This window comes from Rhinatrema bivittatum, chromosome 2, assembly GCF_901001135.1.
Source record: "Rhinatrema bivittatum chromosome 2, aRhiBiv1.1, whole genome shotgun sequence".
Classification (NCBI taxonomy): domain Eukaryota; kingdom Metazoa; phylum Chordata; class Amphibia; order Gymnophiona; family Rhinatrematidae; genus Rhinatrema; species Rhinatrema bivittatum.
In genome coordinates this window covers 294,085,988-294,107,867 of record NC_042616.1, presented here as the reverse complement: position 1 = coordinate 294,107,867, position 21,880 = coordinate 294,085,988, and the positions used below count along the sequence as shown (strand labels likewise).

General features: G+C 43.1%; 1 protein-coding gene across 20 annotated transcripts in view; it reads right to left on the bottom strand.

Moving 5' to 3' along the window:
* Nucleotides 1-21,880, bottom strand: part of CLASP2 (cytoplasmic linker associated protein 2) — a 963,528-nt gene that overhangs the window by 365,034 nt on the left and 576,614 nt on the right. For 15 of the 20 annotated variants that reach the window (XM_029589622.1, XM_029589627.1, XM_029589623.1 and 12 more), the window contains 2 exons: nucleotides 20,905-21,075; nucleotides 12,507-12,530 (listed from right to left, as the gene is read on the bottom strand). In XM_029589622.1, the coding sequence (XP_029445482.1) occupies nucleotides 12,507-12,530; nucleotides 20,905-21,075 (195 nt within the window). The remainder of the gene's footprint in view (nucleotides 1-12,506; nucleotides 12,531-20,904; nucleotides 21,076-21,880) is intronic. The other 5 variants (XM_029589624.1, XM_029589626.1, XM_029589644.1 and 2 more) reach the window with 1 other exon arrangement.

Sequence of the window (21,880 nt, the reverse complement as noted above, 5' to 3'; positions counted from 1 at the left end):
GTTGAATGTAGCTGGATATTCAGTGGCTGCTACTTAGCTGGATAATTCACTACTTATTGGGCTAAGTATCGCTGAATATTGGGCTCAGAAAGATTTATTACTTCTACATATGAAAGCCAATGTTTTGGTCTAATGATGGATCTTTTTCGAGGTAGTCACTACACCTTACTACAAAGTAAACTGTATGAAAATACCTCCTGTCTCTCGTGTTGCAGTAGAACCAAAGGGGAAAAAAAGATACAGAAATTGGGTTTTTGGAAAGTTCTGTAATCATATACATTTAAAAACACAAGGATTCTCAAAAGTATATCTCTGACACATTTTTCTAGAAATTCTTATGACTGGTGATTCACTAGTAGAAGCTTGGAGTTGGTGTCCACACATGGAAATTCTGGGAAGAGCAACTGCTAGTTTTCAATCTGCCTGAGATGTCAATGTGCTACAACCACTCACTCTGCCCAACCCCAGGGATCCACATCATTGCTACAATGTAATCCCATAGCAAGAGGGAGAGGGAAGAGAGAGAAGAGAGCAGGGGAAGCAACCATTACAGCCCAATGCAATGCCAGTGGTGGACATGGGGGGTGAGGACCTCAGCATGCAGTGTCCAGTTATAGGTGGGATCTGGGCATTCCCACATATTAACACTAGCAGCCATGACTACAGCGTTGCCCTCTCCCCCCCCCCCCCCCCATGCCCCACAAACAGCAATGAAGCAAGACACTAGCATGTAAACACACCTAGCGATGGAAGTAAACAGAAACATGTACACTGGATGTAAAAGGGCGCAGCTTTATTAATGAACTTATTACCTTAATCAACCTATACCCAAGCTGAGATTATATTAGACTATAGGGCTATGCCCCACATCTTCTACCTTGTGTGTACCAAGGAAGGCATTGTTTATCCAGCCTCCTGCTCCTGCCTTGTTCCCAAGTAAAGGGGTCCCACCTCCTGAAGTATAAAAAATGACCCGCCATCTTGCCAGGAAGGTACTAGCCTATTGCTATCCTACACTGTGATGCACACCTGCATCACATTCAAATCCTCCTACCAACTTGGGTAGCATGAAGTAGGGGAAACCCTTGCTTCATGCCCCCCACCATAACTCAGCTGCTGCCATCTCATGTAACCTGTAAGAAGCCCTCCAAAGCCTCCTGCATAGCACTGTTAGATAGATTGCAACCTATGTCCGACAGGTGTATTTTATCATGCCTATACATGCCTTCACCTTGACCTTCTTCTCACCTGTACCTATGACTCTGCCCCAACCTTTGAAAACATACGCCAGTTTGCTGGTTCACCTTCTTGCACCCCTGCAGCTTCATATCTCTCCATTTCAAACAAGGAATTATATTGGACCACAATAGACAATCAAAGAAACCAAGAAGTTAACTCTGTCAGATCATTCTTGATCCTTTTAATCAGCTGTTTGCATAAAAAGTTGCCCAGGTCATTGCTCCCCAGATGTATTATTAAAGTGCTAGGTGTGGCAGCCTCATCCCTCTGATGCCAGAGAAAAGGTAAAAGCTGCTCTCAGCGCATCTTGCACTTGCCCAACCATTCAATGTGATCTCCCTGAGCAGCCAGTCCCAAGTGTGGTCCCGTAGGGGCGGTCTTGAGCCCTCCTGGCAGCTCAGTGGACAAAGAATGTCCAGCGATCCACGACTCACCACCCCTGAGAGGAATCTGTAATGGGAGTTTATGTGTTGTGAGTGGGAAAACTCGCTCGATCCAACCTGACGTAGGTATTTACTGCAGAAGACCTCCTTCTTCCAATTTGCTGAATTGTATTTATACGCAGGTCCACCTGTGCCGCACTGGTAGTCGTTCCATCCTAAAGGAATGGGTACCGAATTTTCTGGCATCCAGTCTAAAATTAGTTAATTCCAAATGGAGAATGGCAGAGAACTAGTAATTGGTGAGGAGCACTTGATCGGTATGTATTAGCAAGTGCACCTCACCAGAAGGTTTTACGGCAAAGTATGATTCCATATTCTTAACCTGCACATGACCCGCGAATTGACACGTTTCAAGGATAGCATTGCCCTCAGACCCACCTGGTCAGTTTTGAATCCATGTATCAATATACAAATTATGGGACCCATACATTTCATAGTCTGCAGAATTATACCATTGTAACCCATGTAATTTCTGGCTGAGGCCAGCAACTTATTCACTCTTAACATGCCAAAAAAGGCTTGGGAGAATGCCAAGAGGAACAGGCTGGGTTTCAAAACTGGATGAACTGAGAGATGGCAATAACAGCCACAATTTCACTAGTAATTCATGTATGATGAGTCATTCATAGGTCCAACCTGCAACTTCTTCAACAGGACTGACTTAGTGGGATCCCTCCAACTGTGTGCCTTTATTAAGAAAACCAGGCCAACCAAATACTTTAACACAGATCTCCTGGACATGCCCATGTACTTAGCTGAAGAAACATACTTTACAATCATATCATCCAGTACAGGCCTAGCAACCTAACCGTGCTGAGCCAAAAATCCCCGCACATGCTCATAGCTTCAATAATAGGCAACCCAGGTGACATGGGCTATGGGTTCTTGTAATTCTATAGTGGTTTAAGATCAATCTTCCATAAACTGTCCAGAACCAGGGCCCCTGTTTCATCGGCCATGGGTACCTGTTTGCAAAATAAATCCCACTTAGCACGGGACAAACTGTAACACCGTTACTAACCGAGGTATTCATATGCAGACAGTTAAAAACCACCTCCCTCAATAGTTCTACTACCTTGAGGCATCTGGCAAACTGCCTCTTCAGAATGTGCATTACCACATGATTATCGTACCATAAAATTGTTATGCAACCTGCCGCCCCACAGAACCAGAGCGACCAAGATGGGAAACAATTCAAAAAAATGTAATATGCTTGGTCAATCCCACTTCCACCCAGGTCACTGGCCATGAACCCTGGCAGTAAACCCCAAATCCCCAACCCCCAAAAGCATCTAAATGTATATCCAGATTGGTAAGTGGGGTTGCTGCCAGACACACTTTTGAATTAGCCTAGAAAGGATGTCCATACTGCAAATGTCACCCCTCAAGTGCCTTAATATCATGGAAAAATGATCAGGCCGGCTGACACCCACTGTTGATAATTGCCTCAAAAAAACCCTCCCCGTTGGGATCACTCTACATGCAAAATTCAAAGTGCCGACAATGTCCTGGAGACCTTGCCAGCGCAAGGGTCAGCTTCTTGACCTTCATGGCATGATGTAACATGACTCGCAGCTTCATCAATTTGTCAACCAGTAACCTCCCAATCACATGGTCCGAATCCAGTTCAATGCACAAAAGCATATTATGGTAAAGGGACCCTTCTGTCTTGTTGTGCACCAGAGGTACTCCGAAGTTGCTGGTGATGGCTTGGAACTCTTGCATCAAGCAGGGACAGGAACTGGACATCCCCGGTCTGACAAATAGGAAGTCATTGAGGTAATGCACAATATTGCTATTGCTGGCTTGCTGTGATGTGAACCAGGGCAAAAAAGGAACTATAGAGTTCAAAACAGGCACTCCATTGGCATACATCTGACGAAATAAAATTGGTTGTGAAATTGAAAACCCAACAATTGGAAGCTACCAGGGTACACTAGTAGTAGCCTAAATGTGGACTCAATGTCAGTCTTTGCCATTAAGGCAACCTGACCTCACTCCTGCCACAAGGCTATGGTGCTATTGAAAGATGCATATTGGACTGTGCATTTTTCAGGGAGTAGGTGAGAAAGGGCCCTCAAGGGTATGAAAGGTTTTGAATGAGCTTAAACTTCCCAGGCTCTGTTTTAGGGGACCTCAGCCAGTGTTGAGAGAATTGTCTCGCTAAAATGAGTTGCTGGAAATGGGCCTGCCATTCTCCCCAAGGTCAACTTGTCTAGTTTCTGTTGGAAAATGCTTGCATGCTGAATGGTGGATGAGGCATTGCTCCTGTTGCAACCTCCAATGCGCCCCTGGAAGGGGATCGGGAACCCCCTGGGGAAGCCCTGAATCAACCGTAGTGCAACTTTACTGCTTGGAGTAAAGATCAAGCCAAAAGGAAATAGCTGCCAGGTTTACTGGAGATAGAGCTTTACGGAAAATGTATAACTCATCTGAATTTGTTAATACTCCCTTCTGCGAGTCTCTTCGTGCACTTGGTCACTGGATGGGCAGCAGAACAGAAGGAACAGGCATGTTTCAAACTGCAGTCTTGAATACTGCACAAAGATTTGTTATAACATCAACACATGTAACTTGGCACTTGGGCTGGCCCAGAGACTTGAGACGTTGATGGAGGGGGCCTTCCAGGAAGACCTTGTATGGGCTCCAGCATCACTTGCCTTATTGGTCATTTGTTTCAGCCATAAGCCGATATCCTGCATCCCCAGGACATAAAACGGTTCTCCTCCATCTTGTCCTGAAAATGTTCGTTGTAATTCAACCAGGCCCAACCTTCGTACTCTTTGTAGGCTTCGAGGATGGTATCCGCATTAGCATGGGACTCTCTTGTATGTACTTAGTGTCACGTCCTCATCCTTCTTCTTCTGAGTGCCCCCTCCTCAGTCTTTCCATAATCCTGAAGGTGTCTATGAATCTCCATTTCTTTATCTTCTTGTGAGGCACTTTAGGTGTGCTCTCCCAAAGTTGTGACAGGGTATTGAGGGCTGGAGGTTCTCTGGACACCTGCTTGGTCACCAAGGATGTTCATGGTGCACTGTCATCTGATGAGGTCTCTGATTCTGATGTATTGGTGGAACTGCCCAAAGTGGAGCAAGATTTTCGCCTACATTTTCCTTTTTATTTCCATTTCTCCACCAGTGCAGATGCTTCCTCCCCTACTAAAAGTGTGCTGTCACCCGTACTCTCGGATAACTCACCCTGTGTGCTTCCATTGCTCTATCTGGGTGTGCTGATGCTCTTATGTACTGTACTGTTGGCTGTTCCCACTGGCAAACTTGGCAGAATCTTGATATGGATCACAGAAGTCTTGTGATGCTTGGTCCACATATGCAGCGGTCTACTGAGAAGTCCCTTCTAGTCTGGGCTATGACTCTGATGGTGCCATCATGTCATCTGTCATTGTGGTTTCATTATTGTGAATGGCAGTGTGCAGTGCATAAGGGACAGGACTGGCTTGTGTTCCCATGGTTTGAAGAGGCCAGTACCTCCACATGTGCAGAGAGTGCAGGTGTGCTCCCAGGTACTCGGGGTAGGTGGAAAGCCCCAGTGGGAATTCTGCTGTAGGAAGGACCTCTGGGTCCCCAAACAGCAGTCGAGTAATGCGATCTGCATGTCCATCCAGCTTCCTGCAGCAAAGCTGCACTGGTAAAAAGTGCACTAGCTTGATGTTCTGACTATGAGCCTGACCCACCCAGCGTGGGATGAACGGACAAGCTAGCAATGCCTGGTCATATGCTGCCTACAATCCCATTTCTCATTGAAAACAGATAGCAAGCAGAAGCAGTTTGACGATGTCAGGAGTGCCTGTCCGTCAATAAGCGCTGAGTTGCATTATGCTGCGGGTATAGTGCTATGATTGATGAGCCATATAGCAGTGCACCTCTGGGAGGGGGGGGGTCTGCTGTGCAGTTGATAGTGCCAGCAATACCTCCCTCCCCCCCCTGTCACGGAAGGGGGGGGGGCCTGCTGCTGGCAATACACCGCAACTTCCCGTGGATATGTCGATGAGGGGATCTGCTGAGGAATCTGCGTTGTCTGACAGGGATTGTGGCTGGGCTCTTATGGATGAGTCTGACTGATCATGCTGGACTAGTTGCTATGTGCTGCCACTTCGTGCCACCCATTGAAAATCCTCAATACTCCCCCTCTATAGCCACTGCTGGGATTTCTTCCACTGTCGAGGTTTGTCCAGGCCACACTTTGTGGTACTCCCTGATGGTGCCACTTGGTATAATGCCCCAGAGTGAAGATTATGTGCCTGTGGTCCCTCAGCCATGTTGTATTTCTTTTTTTTTTTTTGCGCTGAGTAGGAGTGTGATTCATGTCCCTCTATTTGCAGTAGGGAAATTGATCGGGAGCATGCACTGGGCATTCAGCACAGGTCCACATATTTCCTGTTAACTCAAATACCCATTTAGATTATACGATCTTTGGGGGCAGGGGATTGAACCTGTATGTAATGAGTTTAAGTGCTATATAAATGCCAAAATAAATACATCAGGTGAATGTATCTATTCATTGAGCCAACTTCTGAAACTACTCCATGCTTTCTTATAGTATTTCTAGGTCCCCTCACACCTCATATCATGACCCCCTTGATCTAGAACTTACTTTACATTGAAAAAAGTTTGCAACTTGTGCATTTATACACTTCAGGTATCTGAAAATCTATCATCTCTCCCCCTCTCTTCTCCCCAATATGAAATACATATTTAAGCCCTCAAAAGGAATATGACCGCTTCTTTAAGATTACTGAAAATGCATACTTAGTAAAAGAAAATGTGATCTTTAAACAGCACCTTTCCAAATCAATTTTTAAAGTTGCACTTGTTCTCAGGTCCAATACTGCAACCGTGGGAATTTGGTTTGTGTAGGCACAGCAGCACTTGAGAAGCAAAAGCAGTCTTAAATGGTAAATGACCTCAAGGAATTACAATGGAGAGCACTGCTTAGGCACCAAACCACAACCTAGTTTTCTAGCCAACTCCGAGCTAATGCTGCACAGTACTGATGTGCTGAATATTCAGACTTTCTCAAAGAAAAGAAAACGCCATGAGTCAAAAAAGTATCCATCAGGTTTAAAAATTACTCAACAAACTGAGGAACATAAAGAAGCTTATCGGTCCAGGGACAATCAAATGAGCAGGGGCAATAGTATGACACCAAATCCCCAATTTAGTCACCTGCTCCAACAGGTCTCTAATTTTTAACTTTTTCTTTTACAATTGAAAATCATCAAACAATTGAAAAAAATAAAAACAGATGAATACACACCAAAGTTTGTGAAACTCCACTTTTCATGAAAACCACTCAACACAATCCACAGTGTTCACTGTGACAGCTGTATGTTGAACAGGCTTACATTTGCTCCAGCATACAAACTTTAGTGAAAGCGAACACTTAGCTGAGTCTTATAAATTCAAATAGCCCGATCAGAGCCTGAAATATGTTTAAACCTTTAATCAGGAACATTCTGCAGAGCTTCCTATGGGACAGCATAATGATTCAATAACCAATCATTACAAAATAGAAGAGTATACATTTATCCACAGTCAATGATATTTTAACTTTCACGCACACATACCAGTGGAATTCATACTGAAGAATCAAACAGCTGATCAGCCACCACAGTGCAACAGAATATTTGCTCATTAACAACTGGTTGTAGAAAAGATAAACAGTATGGACCATACCTTTCTTGTGATCATGGATGAATGAGTGCATCCGCTTGCATCACAGAGGGCATTTCCATAGAAGCACCAATCAACGCCCCACAATCCAAATAATGTGTAGCATCATTCATGAATGAACCACTTAAACATAATCAAATGGTGCACTTGAAGCAAAACACAAAAAAGCTCCCAAACATCTAGGAGCGAACACTCCAATGCACATTAAATCCATGCTAGAGGGGCTTACAAATTGCATCCAAAAGTCAACTGTTTTGATGGTTCAACTCATCTTCATGAAAAATAAGTCCAAAGGCCACTTTGCCCAGTATTGTGATGGGTGTATCCACACACTGGTTGCTGTAAGATTGTAGTCTGGGAAATGAATTTTCATTTGCAACTTCGTTGGAAAAAGAAAACTTCTAGATGAAATAACAGTGTCAGTCCGATGGTTCCCATTGGTAAGTGCTGTACACTGCTATGCAGAAGAAACCTGGTTTGATCCCTGAGTTAGGTCTTACATCCGCAGGTCACCTGGGGTTCGGATATTTGTGGAGGAAGCATTCACAGCCCCCAGGATGGGAGGAAGTGGTTGTTTAAGGGTGACGCCTGGTGGCCAGATTCAGGGCTCTGGAAGGAGCACTAATGCATGGCCTGCAATGACCAAACTAATAGGGTCATTCATCAAAATGCGTTATGGTGCTAACAACATAACACATGCGATAATCATGTTACCGCACAGCACAAATGCACATTTTTTGAAGGACCGGGATTGGGGAGGGGTTTGGATGGGATCAATTAAAATGAGGGCCAATATTATACCGTGCCCTGTCTTGATAGTACCCTGTGAGTCCATCATGCTAGGGTGAGAGAACACTGTAGAAATATCATCTTTGTGAGACTTTCCTCACTAAATGACATCAAATCTTCACCGAAGTGTACTGTGCTATTCATACATCTCACTCTGCATGTAAAACTAGCCCCTAAACCCTAAACTACCACCAACACCTCACTTTGAGCTATTGGCTGGCCCTCCTATAGAGATATAAATAGTAGACTACAATGAAGGCCTCTCTCTCTTGCACCCCATAGTAAAAGCTTTCGGTCTGGACAGTTTGCAGCTCAATGTTATTGCGTGGTGGGGTAATTCTAAAATTACCATAAAAACACCCCTTTTTCTTACCATGGTGTTATCCATGTGTTTTTATAGCATTCTGATGAATCTAGGTGTAAGTATGTTGAGGGTGGGAAGGATATAAAATAGGGGGAACAAATCCCCAGGTAGCTGTAAATGAAAGCTTATAGCACTAGATCCTAGGCCTGGTTCTGAAGAAAGAAGTACAAAGGAGCAGGAGCAAATTGCCAAAAAAAAAAAGGTAAAAGGAGAGAAAGATGCCCCATTTCATATCGAGGTCATGCTATTTATCCAATTGGCTTAATTTTTCTCTGTCTCCACCCTCATCAGTTCATATGAACTTGGTTTATAACTAAATACTTATAAGTCTCAAAATCAAGCATCAGAGAACCCATTTTCCCCACTGCAAAACAACTAAGATGTTTCACCAAATTCTCACCATCCTTTTAGTCGTAACCATGTAGGAAAGTGGAAACAGGCAAAGGACCACACTGATTACAAAGGCTGAGTTGCGGTTTGTAATATGATCAGGGAGAAAAAAAGGGTGTCAAAGCACAATAAATGTGTAAAGTGACCGCATAACTGGAACATAAACTGCAATGACCTGCTAAACCTTGTGTACTATCAGCAATGAAGTGTGCTTGGGATGAAGGGCCAAAAAGACAATTCTCTTCTTTGTGTTCTTTTCCCGAGAGAAGACAATTTGTGGTCAGATCTAAAAATACTGTTTAAGCACAGTGCTAGCCAAATGTTTTATTTTTAATACTGCACACCCCAGAATATTTTGAGGAGTACTTCATAACACTAGTAAAGCATTCCTCTTTAGTTCTCTTTCTTTCTGCTTTAACAAAAAAATGATTAGGAAAAAAGGGCCCATTAATAAAAAAAAAAAAAAAGTATGTTTCACACAATAACTGGATAATCTTCTCTCCCAAAACCTTATACCCAATATACATGCCTGTTTTTTTGTATTCCCCATATCAGTGCAGAGATGATGCAGATGTAAACCCTGATTAATTGGAAGACTCAACTGTAGTCTACTTGTTTGGCAACCTTGGAAATGTAACAAATTGCTGCAATCTGATGACTTTCTGTAAATTGAAGTATGTAAGCAAATAGGAATATTTTACATTTTTAATCACTCATTTCTAGAAAGGCACTAAACAGCATACTGCAGAATAAAATATACAATACCTAAATATAAAATACATTATATGACTATTTACAATTGATGATTGGCAAGTGAAAATTTAAGGGATGTCTCACATTCATTTCATTATTGATAGAAATGCTCTACTTAAGATAATGGTCCACCACAAAAGAAAAAGTAGTCTTTCAGACAATATATAGTATCCAAGAGGAATGGTATAACCATATTTCCTCAAAAGCAATGACATATATATTGATAATATCAGGAGCTCTGAGTGGCTCCCTCTGCTGTTCTCTTATTAGGAGTTTGACCTCAAATTCAAAATAATCCCAGCACAAGGTCAACATGGCCAATTCTTTTATGAATTCCATTGTATATGCTGTGGCCTGGGACGCTTTCCCAAATCTTCTGTAATAATGTGTAAAACAGACAATTGGAAAATACTAGTGTAAAGGGCCTCAACATCCATAGAAACCAAGTGTCAATCATAAGTGGTTTTGATCGTAAAATCAATATACGAGTTGAATTTCTAATATATAATCAAGATTGTGGCACAAATGGTTTAAAATAATCCATAATATCCTTTGGTAGGGAACTGTACGTCCAGGAGGTGTACAATGATTTATGGATTTTTAGCAAATATATAACATAGGTACATGTGGATGGTTAGTAAGCAGAAACTTACCCTCTACAATGGTCAGAAAGCCCCCTGTAATACCTCTGCCTACTATGGCTTGTATCTCTTTTTGAATTTTTGGTTGGATCACAAGGTAACTGAACACGTGATGTCACTCAACAGACATCTTATTTCTGTCTGGCACATAAGCATCTTTAGTTAACAGCACTATCAACCCCATCCTTGTAAACTGGTTTTTATTATCAAATCATTCATTGAAAGGCAATTTTATTAGAGCTATGTTCACGTTTTTCACATTAAAAAGTTGCAATAAACATTATCTAATGCCTTTATGCCTTGTAGTACCAACTCATAAAACTTTGTGTGTGTGGATCCAAGGGGTCTGGAAGGGACTACGAATAGTAGTTGGGACAGTTGGTTAAATTGGGGATTTGGTGTCATTCTGTTATCTCTGGTCATTCATGATGGTCTCTAAACTCTTTGGGGTAGATTTAAAAAATTTGCGCGATCGCGTACTTTTGTTCGCGCACCAGGCGCGAACAAAAGTACGCTGGATTTTATAAGATACGCTCATATCTTATAAAATCCGGGGTCGGCGCGCAAAAGGGGGTGCACATTTGTGCAACCTGCGCACGCCGAGCCCAGCTGAAATCGGAGCGGCCTCGGAGGGAACTTTCCTTCGCCCTCCCCCGCACCTTCCCTTCCTTTCCCCTACCTAACCCACCCCCCCGGCCCTATCTAAAACCTCCCCCCTATCTTTGTCGGCAAAGTTACGCCTGCTGTTCCGGTCCCGGGGGCTGGTCCAGAGACCGCGGCCATGCCCCCGAACACCCCTGGGCCGAAACCACGCCCGCGTCGCCGCCCCCGAAACGCCACGTCGCTCCGGGGACGCCCCCGACACGCCCCTTTTACAAAGCCCCGGGACTTGCGCACGTCCCGGGGCTCTGTGCGCGCTGACGGCCTATGCAAAATAGGCCGTCAGCGCGCAGGGCATTTAAAATCTGCCCCTTTGGGTTTATTTATTTTTCTACTTGCTGAGAATTCCTACCCTTACTGACTACTTTTTAGTTTTTTGACTGAGTACTGCAGACTGTATCTGTTTTATGGACTCTCTTCCTTAATTTATAACTGAAATACCCATGACCTTTCATTTGCCAATTGTTATGATTCAGAGTTAAAATACATTTAAAATAAGGTGTCCCAAGGCTGAAGTCAGAAAACACAAGTCCTTTTTATTGAAGTAATAACAAGGTACTGAACTATGGAGCTAGTGTGCTGAGTATTTAAAAGCACAAGAGCAGTAACAACATTCAAAAAAAAACCTCAAGGCAACTATGTACATAGGTGTTTGAAGCATCACAGCAATTTTGAATTACTACACAGCCTTTGTTACACTACAAAGGCTACCTCAAGAAACTGATACACTATTGAGAATCCAAAGGTATTAGATCTCAAGGATGCTCACAGAGGGTTGACCACATTTTACCATAGCCATTTTATGCACTGCTGGACTTAGTATGCAGTCATACAACCCTTTATGCAACAAATGTAATTCCCAGTTTTTGAGTAGTACAGCCTCAGAGAGACTGAGCCTACAGCACTAGAGACAGGCTCCATCATCTTCAACATTTTACTGACATGTCTTTTTTTTTTTTTCCATCCTGCTTGTCCATGAAGAAAGGTTGGTTACAAATGAGCAAAAAGCCCAAAGGAGCCGGAGAAAAAACAACCCAAAAAACAAACCCACAACCCAACACACAATACCTAAACATTAAGCTAACTAAAAAAAAAGCAGAGAAAACAAGGGATATTCCTCACTGATCCATGAAAGAAAATGGACAGTTAGAATAAATTTACTGTGGTTGTTAGAAGGCAAAGTTCGAAATCCATTCACTATCTTTCAGCAAGCACAATCTATGCAGTAGCTAAAAATATTCTCCAGAATTTTAAATGAGAAGAGGAAAATCAATATCCACTCACACAAAGATGAATGGCAATGGACCATGTGATTACATTTCTACAACAAACCCTATTGTACTCTGAGTTATGCTGGAGGCTCTGATAACAGCAATTTCTGACAACTCAGTACAGAGGGGAAAAACAAAAAAGAACTAAAATTCAATGGTATATAGCAGAAATTAGAGGCAAGGAGAACAAGCACATGGCATGCAAGCACAAAACATAACAGTTTCAGTATAATTACGAGAGGAGGAAAAGAGAAAGAAGATCTTACCATCAGTCTTGTCAGAAGTATCCTCTGGAGACAGAGCAGCCAAAGAACAGGTAATATTAGGATAAAGACCTTCACAGCATCCAGCACAGCACATTAGTTAAAGCCAAGAAAGTTTCAATACCACAGAAAGAAGTCTAATTTGCCATCTGAGTTGGGCACAAACTGAGCAACACACTATGGCAATGGTTCCCAAACTGTTTAGAATGACATCCATACAGTTGGATTTTCAGGATATCTGCAATTAACATGCAAGAGCTAGACATGCGTGCGATGGATGCCCTGTATGCAAATCTCTCATGCATATTCATTGTAGATATCCAGAAAATCCAACTGGCAGGAACGCCGATGCAATAAGACGCATGTTAAAACGGGCATTTGTACTGAGTGCCCATTTTCCTAATGCGTACACAGCCACATCCATTGGATGCCCAATGCAATGTTTAAATGAGGGGATGCGTAAAAAAGGATGCGTTATGGAAGAACTGTGCATCCCTATTGCCCCATTGCATCAGACACCCACAATTGCAAGGTATGCTCAACACGAGCATCCATTTTTATCCAGCTTCTCACCGATTTTGCTGAGGTTGCTGAAGACACCCACAGCTAAGCACCTTTTGCTATGGGCGTCTATATTGTGCGTCCAGAATTTTTTTTTTTTTTTTTTTTAATCAAGCGAATATACATTTATTTTTCAATACTGCAAGCAATAAATTTAAGTGTCACAATGATACTAAGTAGGAGGAACCACAGAGGACCGTATTTTTTTAATTTTTCAAGATCCCTTCACTCATGGATTGACTTTACACTATCTCTGAGGCTGGAGTTAAATTTGCCGCATTAAAAAGGGCGCCCAGCAATTTTCTGCATTGAGGGGGGAATAGCTAATAGCCTCATCTACATGGAAATGACGTGATGAGGGCTATCGGCTATGCATTTGCTTGGGTACACATTTTGGATTCACTAATTTCCTTATTGCATCGGGTGCTAGTCTAGCACGTCCAAAACAGGCGTCCAACCACATGTAAACTTGTGTGCTACGGCTGGGTGCACTTTATTGCATCGGCCCTTGGGTGTTCTCCAGGACAGGTATAGGAACCACTGCTCTACAATATTAAAAGTACAAAACTGTGAGAGATATTGCTGTGGTCAGTATTAAAGCATAGGCTTTTTGAATGTCTCATTACAGAGAATTAACATGCATATCAGGAAACCTATTGCTCATTAGTACAGAGAATTGTTGTGCTGTACACTTCTCAAAATTGTATTTTCTGAGCCCAAAATGATGGTCAGCTTAAATCTGGGCAATCATAGAGACCTTTTTGCATTTTTTTGTCCTTCCCCGACACTGCCGAGACACAATACGTCACTTGCAAGTGATAGACTTGCTTCTCTGCAGCACTTCACTATTAATCTTTGATGTTCACAGGTCATTTGTGGACTCTTCTGCCCATTCATGTACGCAGCAAGGGTTTTCAATGATAAGGCTGCTCAGCCACCAGAAGTATTATTGGTTTTATATTCCGCTTTTCAGTTATTTCAAAGCGGATTACATTCAGGTACTGTAGATATTTCCTATCCCAGAGAGCTTACAATCTAAGTTTGTACCTGAGGCAATGGAGTGTGAAGTGACTTTAAAGGTTACAAAGAGAAGAATAAGAGGACAAAGCTACCTGACATGAGGTTACTAAAAATTTGTAAAGCTGCCACTTAGGATTACACAAGCAATACAAACATTTCAGAGCAGGCACTAACAAATATTTATGATAGCCAAAAATACTGGGATCCACGAATCCAAACTAAATCATCACATCTCAAATGCACTGAAAAAATATCCATTGGTGAATCACCATGGATGAAGAAGAAAGCTAAAAGTTAACTATTTTATGAAAAACTGTCAATGTGGCCACTAAAAATTCTTTTGTGAGAACTCCCGATCTACACTGTCACTTCTAATCTAGATAACTGTTAATTAAATTTTTCTCAAGTGTACTCCAAATCTGTGTGGGAGGGATGAAGAATTTGGGAAAAAGAAAACTGACAGCAAAATTGCTTACCTAGTAATAGGTGTTATCCCAGGAGAGCAGGATTGTAGTCCTCACATGTGGGTGACATCATTGATGGAGCCCTATGCGGGAAAATTTTCTGTCAAAGTTTCTAGAAACTTTTGACTGGCCCTGTGAAGCCACTGAGCATGCCCAGCATGCCATGATATTCTCTGCCACAGGGGTCTCTCTTCAGTCTCGTATGAAGCAATAAGCTTTAGCAAAAAATAAAATAAAACATTTCAGACCCAACTCCGCGGGGTGGCGGGTGGGTTTTGTGAGGACTACATCCTGTTGTCCTGGGATAACACCTAATACAAGGTAAGCAATTTTGCTTTATCCCAGGACAAGCAGGATGCTAGTCCTCACATGTGGGTGAATAGCAAGCTAGAGGCTGAGTCATTTTGTAGTGAAGCAACAGTGAAGTATTGTTGTTGAAAATGAGGCAGCTGAAGATCGCAGCAGATTGGATGTAGAAGGAGTTAGGATTGAACTGGAAACAAGTTCTTTAAGACAGATTGTCCATAGGCTGAATCTTGTCATCCTTCTTTGTCCAAACAGTAATGAGCTGCAAAGGTGTGAAGAGAACTCCATGTTGCTGCTTTACATATGTTAAGAATTGGCACTGACCTATAGTGTGCTACTGAGGTTTACACTGCTCTTACCGAATGTGCCTTTACTCGCCCTTGGAGAGGAAGGCCTGCTTTTTCATAGCAGAACTGTATGTAATCTGCTAGCCAATTGGATAGAGTATGTTTACCCACTGCTTTTCCCGGTTTGTTTGGATCATAAGATACAAAAAGTTGATTGGATTTCCTGTGGACTGCAGTACAGTCTAAGTAAAATGCTAGCGCATGCTTGCAGTCCAAGCTATGTAAAGCTCGTTCTCCTTGGTGAGAATGAGGTCTTGGAAAGAAAGTGGGTAAAACTATGGATTGGTTCAAGTGAAATTCCGTAACTTCCTTGGGAAGGAATTTTGGATGTGTACGGAGAACCACTGTCATGTAGGAATTTTGTATAGGGTGAGTACGCGACAGGTGCTTGTAACTCTCTAACCCTTCTAGCTGATGTAATGGCTATAAGGAAGATAGTCTTCCATGTGACAAATTTAAGATCACAGGAATTCATGGGTTCAAAAGGAGAACGCATGAGTCCTGTTAAGACCAAATTCAGGTCCCATTCTGTAACTGGTGGCTGAATTGGTGGTTTGAGGTGAATTTAACCTCTCATAAATCTACTGACAAGAGGATTATGGATATTGATGCAGCTCCCATCTTGTTATGGTAAGCTGAGATTGCACTTAAATGTACTTTAACAGATGAAGTCTGTAGACCAGAGTCTGAAAGATGACATAAGTAGTCAAGTAGAGAGGTTGTGGGGCAGGAGAAAGGATCAATGTTGTTTTGTCTGCACCACAAAGTAAACCTTTTCCATTTTGAAGAATAATTCTTTCATGTTGAAGGTTTATGTGAAGCTATAAGCACTTGAGATACACTGGTTGAAAGACTGAGTGGTTATAAAATCAAGCTTTCAACATCCTTGCTGTCAGGGACAGGGATTGAAGGTTGGGATGGCGCAACTGACTCTGATCCTGATCGAAAGGTCTAGAAGTGTGGCAAACCATACTTGTCGAGGCCAATACGGGGCTATGAGGATCATGGACCCTTTGTTCTGCTGTAGCTTCACTAGAGTTTTGGTTATGAGCGGTATTGGAGGATACGCGTATAGCAGGCCTGAGTTCCAAGGGCGAGCAAAGGCATCCTTGGCTGGCTGGTATTTCTGCCTGTGGAGAGCGCAGAACTTGTCCATTTTGTGATTCAGGTGTGACGCAAAGAGGTCTATTGTTGGTTGTTCCCAACTCTGAAATATCCTGGTCGCTTCTAAGGGATCCAGGGACCATTCGTGTGGTTGGAACTGGCGACTGAGTCGATCTGCCACTACGTTGTGAATACCTGCCAGGTAAGTTGCTCGGAGAAACATGGAATGTGTCAGGGCCCAGTCCCAAATCTGAGTGGCTTCTTGACAAAGGGGATACGAGCCCATATCTCCCTGTTTGTTGATGTACCACATGGCTACTGTGTTGTCCGTTTGGATCACAACAGTCTTGTGTGAAAGGCAGTCCTTGAACGCATGCAGAGCATAACGTATAGCTCGAAGTTCCAGGAAATTGATTTGAAATGTTGCTTCGAGTTTTGTCCAAGTACCTTGGGTTTGGAGATTGTCTATGTGAGCTCCCCAATCCAAGGTGGATGCATCCGTAGTTAAAGTTATCTGTGGGACTGGTTGCTGGAAGGGAAGGCCCTTGCGCAAATTGTCCTTGTTCGCCCACCAAAGTAGAGATGAACGGAGCTGGTGGGTTACTTGAATTGGAGAGTACAGTGGTTGAATGGCTTGGATCCATTGTGATCTTAAAGTCCATTGAGTTATCCTCATGGCTAGCCTTCCCATAGGAGTGACATGCACTGTGGAGGCCATGTGGCCTAGTAAGGTTAGAAACTGATGAGCTATTGCTTGTTTCTTCGAATGAATCGAGTTTGCCAGAAGGGAAAGTGTTTTTGCTCGATCCTCGGGTAGAAAGGCCTTAGAGAGAATGATGTTCAATTCTGCTCCTATGAATTGAAGCAGGTGAGATAGAATGAGATGGGACTTTTGATAATTGATGAGAAAGCCCATGGAGTGAAGTAGAGTAATTGTTCAACTGAGAGAAGCCAGAGCTCCTTGTTGAGATTAACTTCTGATGAGCCAGTCATCTAAAGAGGGAAAGACATGGACACTTTCTTTGTGCAAGTGTGCTGCTATTACTGCCAAACATTTGGTTAATACTCTGGGAGCAGAGGCGAGTCCGAATGGAAGTACTCTGTACTGGAAATGCTGATGACCCACCATGAAGCGCAGGTACTTGCGATGAGGGGGGAATATTGGAATGTGAGCGTAAGCATCTTGAAGATCCAGAGAACAAAGCCAATCTCCTGTTTGAAGAAGTGGAAGCATGGTGCCTACAGAGACCATCCTGAACTTTTCTTTCTTCAGAAATTTGTTGAGATTTCTGAGGTCTAGGATGGGACGTAGGCCTCCGGTTTTCTTTGGAATGAGGAAATAACGGGAATAGAATCCTCTGCCCGGCTGAGTCCGGGGCACCGGCTCTACTGCTCTGGCTCTCAGAAGGGTGGATAATTCTACTTGTAATTGGGTTATGTGATTTTCAGTTAGAGAAAAAGATCTTAGAGGAGAATCTTTTGGAATTGAGAGGAAATAGAGTTAGTAACCTCGAGATATTATTGCAAGTACCTATTGGTCTGTTGTTATTTGCACCCAATGGTTGTAAAAGGAGGATACTCAACCTCCTACTGAAAGCTGTGGATGAGGATTGGAGAGATGGCTTCGGTCTCTGGGAAAAATCTCAAAAGCCATCAACCAGTCCCGTCTGTGGCGGAGGTTGAGGCCTAGCTGCCCTAGGTTGTCTGGGCTGAGGTCTTTTTTGCGGCCTAGAAGATCTGCTCCTAGATGTTGGAGGGTAATACCGCCTCGGTCAGTAGAAGGGTCTTCTAGGTTCTTTCCTTTGAGGCCTACGAGTTGACTGTGTAGCCGGATCCTGCGGAATCAATGAAAGTTGTCGCAGGGTTTCTGTATGCTCTTTTAATTGAGCAACCGCATCTTGTACCTTGGAACCAAAAAGGTTATCACCAAGACATGGGAGGTCAACCAATTTTTCCTGGACTTCAGGCCTGACGTCCGAGGCTTTAAGCCATGCCCAACGTCTTGCACTTATACCCGATGCAGCCGCTCTGGATGCTGTTTCAAAGCCATCATAGGCAGCACGGACCTCGTGCTTGCCCGCCTCCAGCCCCTTGTAGATAATTGCTTGGGCTGCTTCCTGATGTTGTGGCAATGATGGTATAAACTGCATCTGTTTCCACAGATTTCTTTGGTATTGAGTCATGTATAATTGGTAAGAAGATATATTAGAATTTAACATGGCTCCTTGATAAACCTTCGTTCCCAGGGAATCCAAGAATCTGTGATCTTTTCCTGGGGGAGTTGAAGAATGTGGTCTTATCCTTTTCGACTTCTTTTGTGCAGATTCTACCACCACCAATTGGTGTGGAAGCTGTGACTTTTGGTAGCCAGGAGCAGACTGCACCAAATAAGTTGTGTCCATTCTCTTATTAACAGCAGGCACTGAGCATGGATGCTCCCAAAGTCGATGTTGTAGGTCCAGAAGAACATCATGGATAGGTATGGCTACTATTTGCTTTGGAGGGTGCACAAATTGGAGAACCTCCAATGTTTTCTACCTTAAATCTTCCTCTGTCACCAAGGTGAAGGGTATAGTGTCCGCCATCTCCTAGATGAAATTTGTGAATGATAAATCATCCGGTGGAGATTTTTTCCTTGGATCTGGAGGTGAAGGATCTGACATGAAATCTTCAGATGAAGTGTCTGTGTGCCCTTCATCCCAAGTATCGTATGGATCTTCTCTAGGAGGAGATATTGGAAAAGATCTAGGCGGATGAGGAATCCCTAAAGGACCTGGTTGCGGATCATCAAGGGGTATATCCCTTCAGGCTGTTCTTTTTGAGGTTTGGGAGGAAGAGCACCAACTACCTCATCAAATCTCTTCATTATAAGCTGATAGAGTGCCAGTTCTGGATGTCCTGGGTCCTTAGGTGAGATTGGCATCGATGGTATCAGGGCCGGAATCGAAGATGGCGTCTGTGTCATCTTGGCCGGCATCGGTGTAGGTACCGGTATTGACGGAATCGGTATAGGTACCGGCATCGATGGAGTCATCGGCATCAGTGTAGTCACCGGCTACGGTGCAATCACTGGCATCGGTACTAGTACCGGCATCGGTTCGGGAACCAGCATCGGTGAAGGCGCCAGAATAGGCATCTGCTCCTTAAGGGCCTGGAGCACTGCTTGCCGGATAAAATATGACAATTCCTGCGGAACAGCTGGTGCAGGCAGAGCAGCTGAACGTGGTGGCGGTGTCGATATCCCTTCCACAGAGGCCTGTGGAGGTTCGACTTCTGGTGCTTCTTCGCAAGGTGAAGGCCCCGGCGCCGAGGGTAGTGGTGTTTCCTGAAGTTTGAGCCGCTTAGCGGTCGGTTCCTCTGGGGAGAGAAGCATCGCTGGAGTCTGTGTGCGCAGATGTCTATGATGGTGTTTTGATCGGTGTTGGACTACTGACCTTGTCGATGCTGTCGATGTCTATGGATGATCTCCAGACCCCTCCGGACGATGTTTTTTCAATATTATTCGTTTTGAAACTCCGGCCGGAGACAATTTTGTTGATGTTGAAGGAGAAGGCAGAAGCTATAGGTGAAAAAGATGTTCTATCTTCTCTTGGCGAAGTTTTCTTCCTTTGGGAGTCATCTCTGCACATTTAGGGCAGGTTGAGACATTATGTTTGTCCCCCAAACAAAGGACACACTCGAGGTGTGGATCTGTAATGGACATTGTCCGATTACAGATAGGACATTTTTTAAACCCGGTAGCCATTTTCAATCGACAGCCGTCGATGAAATGAGGGAAAAAATTATGAGAAAAAAGTTTTTACTCAGGGAGTAAAAACGAGACTATGATTACTCACCAGCCAGTGGAAATCTGAGAGAGATCCCTTGTGGGAGAAAAATATTGAGAAATAAATGACTTTTTAGTCAGTAAACACTGTGAGAAAACTCACAAGGCTCCTTGCTCCGCGATGCTTACAGCAGTGTGGAAAAACGAAGACTGAAGAGAGACCCCTGTGGCAGAGAATATCATGGCATGCTGGACATGCTCAGTGGCCTCACAGGGCCAGTCAAAAGTTTCTAGAAACTTTGACAGAAAGTTTTCCCGCATAGGGCTCCATCAATGATGTCACCCACATGTGAGGACTAGCATCCTGCTTGTCCTGGGATAAAAACTGTTACCTATGATTTTCATAAAATTCTTATTCTTAATTTTTTACAATCCACAATTGTGAATAGGAAAATCCTAATTAACCATATCATCAGGATTAAAGGTAAAGTACTAAATAGCAGTAATTTTTTCCATCTCGCAAATATTACATTCTATTTTTCTCTTCCCCCCCGCCCCCCAGAGTAGTATAGTCCAACTGTCTAAGAGCCCAGATCTCCTCTGCTAAAGCTGGCCTCGCCCATAGCACAATGAAATAAGATTAAGCATAGAACCTTTTTTGACCCATCAACACATTTTTTTTGACGAACATCGGTAAAATGCACACTTCAGAACAGAAAGGGAAAAACCTCACTACGTCTATATTTATGTTTTAAGATTTCAAAGTCTATCCCTTATGAGGGAGGCAGGACAGGGAACTCATGTGTTTTTGTAACTAATGTGAATTCTCTTACCTAAAGAGGCATATGACCCTGGAGGGAGACCAGCAGCTGCTAGACGTCCTGCTCCAGTTGGCTGTGCATTCGCATGTCTAGCTTTTGCTCCTGCTGCAGCATTGACATCAATGTCACTTCGGGACCGCTGAAGATTTCCTGGGCTAGCAGAAGGCTTGCTACCTCCAGGAACTAGAAGAAAAACAGGGGGTGATCAAGGTAAAGCGTGACAGCAATAAAATAACTTGGAAAGGTCTAAAAAATATTATTCAGTTCATGAGGTGAATCATTCAGCTGAAACATCTCTATAATGCAGGAGGTACTTATAGGAAGAAATATTAAAAACTAAATATGTATATTGTAACACCATAGTAGAAGTAAACAACTCTTTAAATCTTGTATGAGAAAAACTGGAAGGATGAACATAAAATTTTAAGGAAATAATTTTTAAAAAGAATGAACTGCCTGCTATTTCACCCTCTACCCAAATTGAAATCAGTGCTTATTGTGTAGCTTGACTGCATGGACAAAAGCAAGTTTGCTTAACATAAATGTTGCTTTCTATAGATAGCAGGATGAATTTACCATGACATATAGGCGATGTCATCCAGCGATTCCTAAAGGACCTCTCTCTCATAGCTAGTAAAGCTTTTGATCTACTGAGTATGTGCAGGAATTCCTGTTTGGGCGTTGCCTCGTAAGCCTCCTCAGTTGATTTGGGAGCTAAATCTTGCAAGGTAATCAACTCTCCAGGGAGGTGGGTAGGTATTTAGTATTGCTAATTCATCTTGCTATCTATGGGAAAACACCATTTACAGTAAACAAACTTGCTTTTTCCATCAATACGCCAAGCTGTCTTAGCCATGACATGTGGGGAGTCCTGAGCTGAAGTTTGCGGCGGAGTGTTTACTGAAAAAGCAATCCAGACTCCACTGAAGAGAGTGAATTACTGGGTGAACAAGTTACATAAAACTGCTTGTCCGAATTTACTGTCACT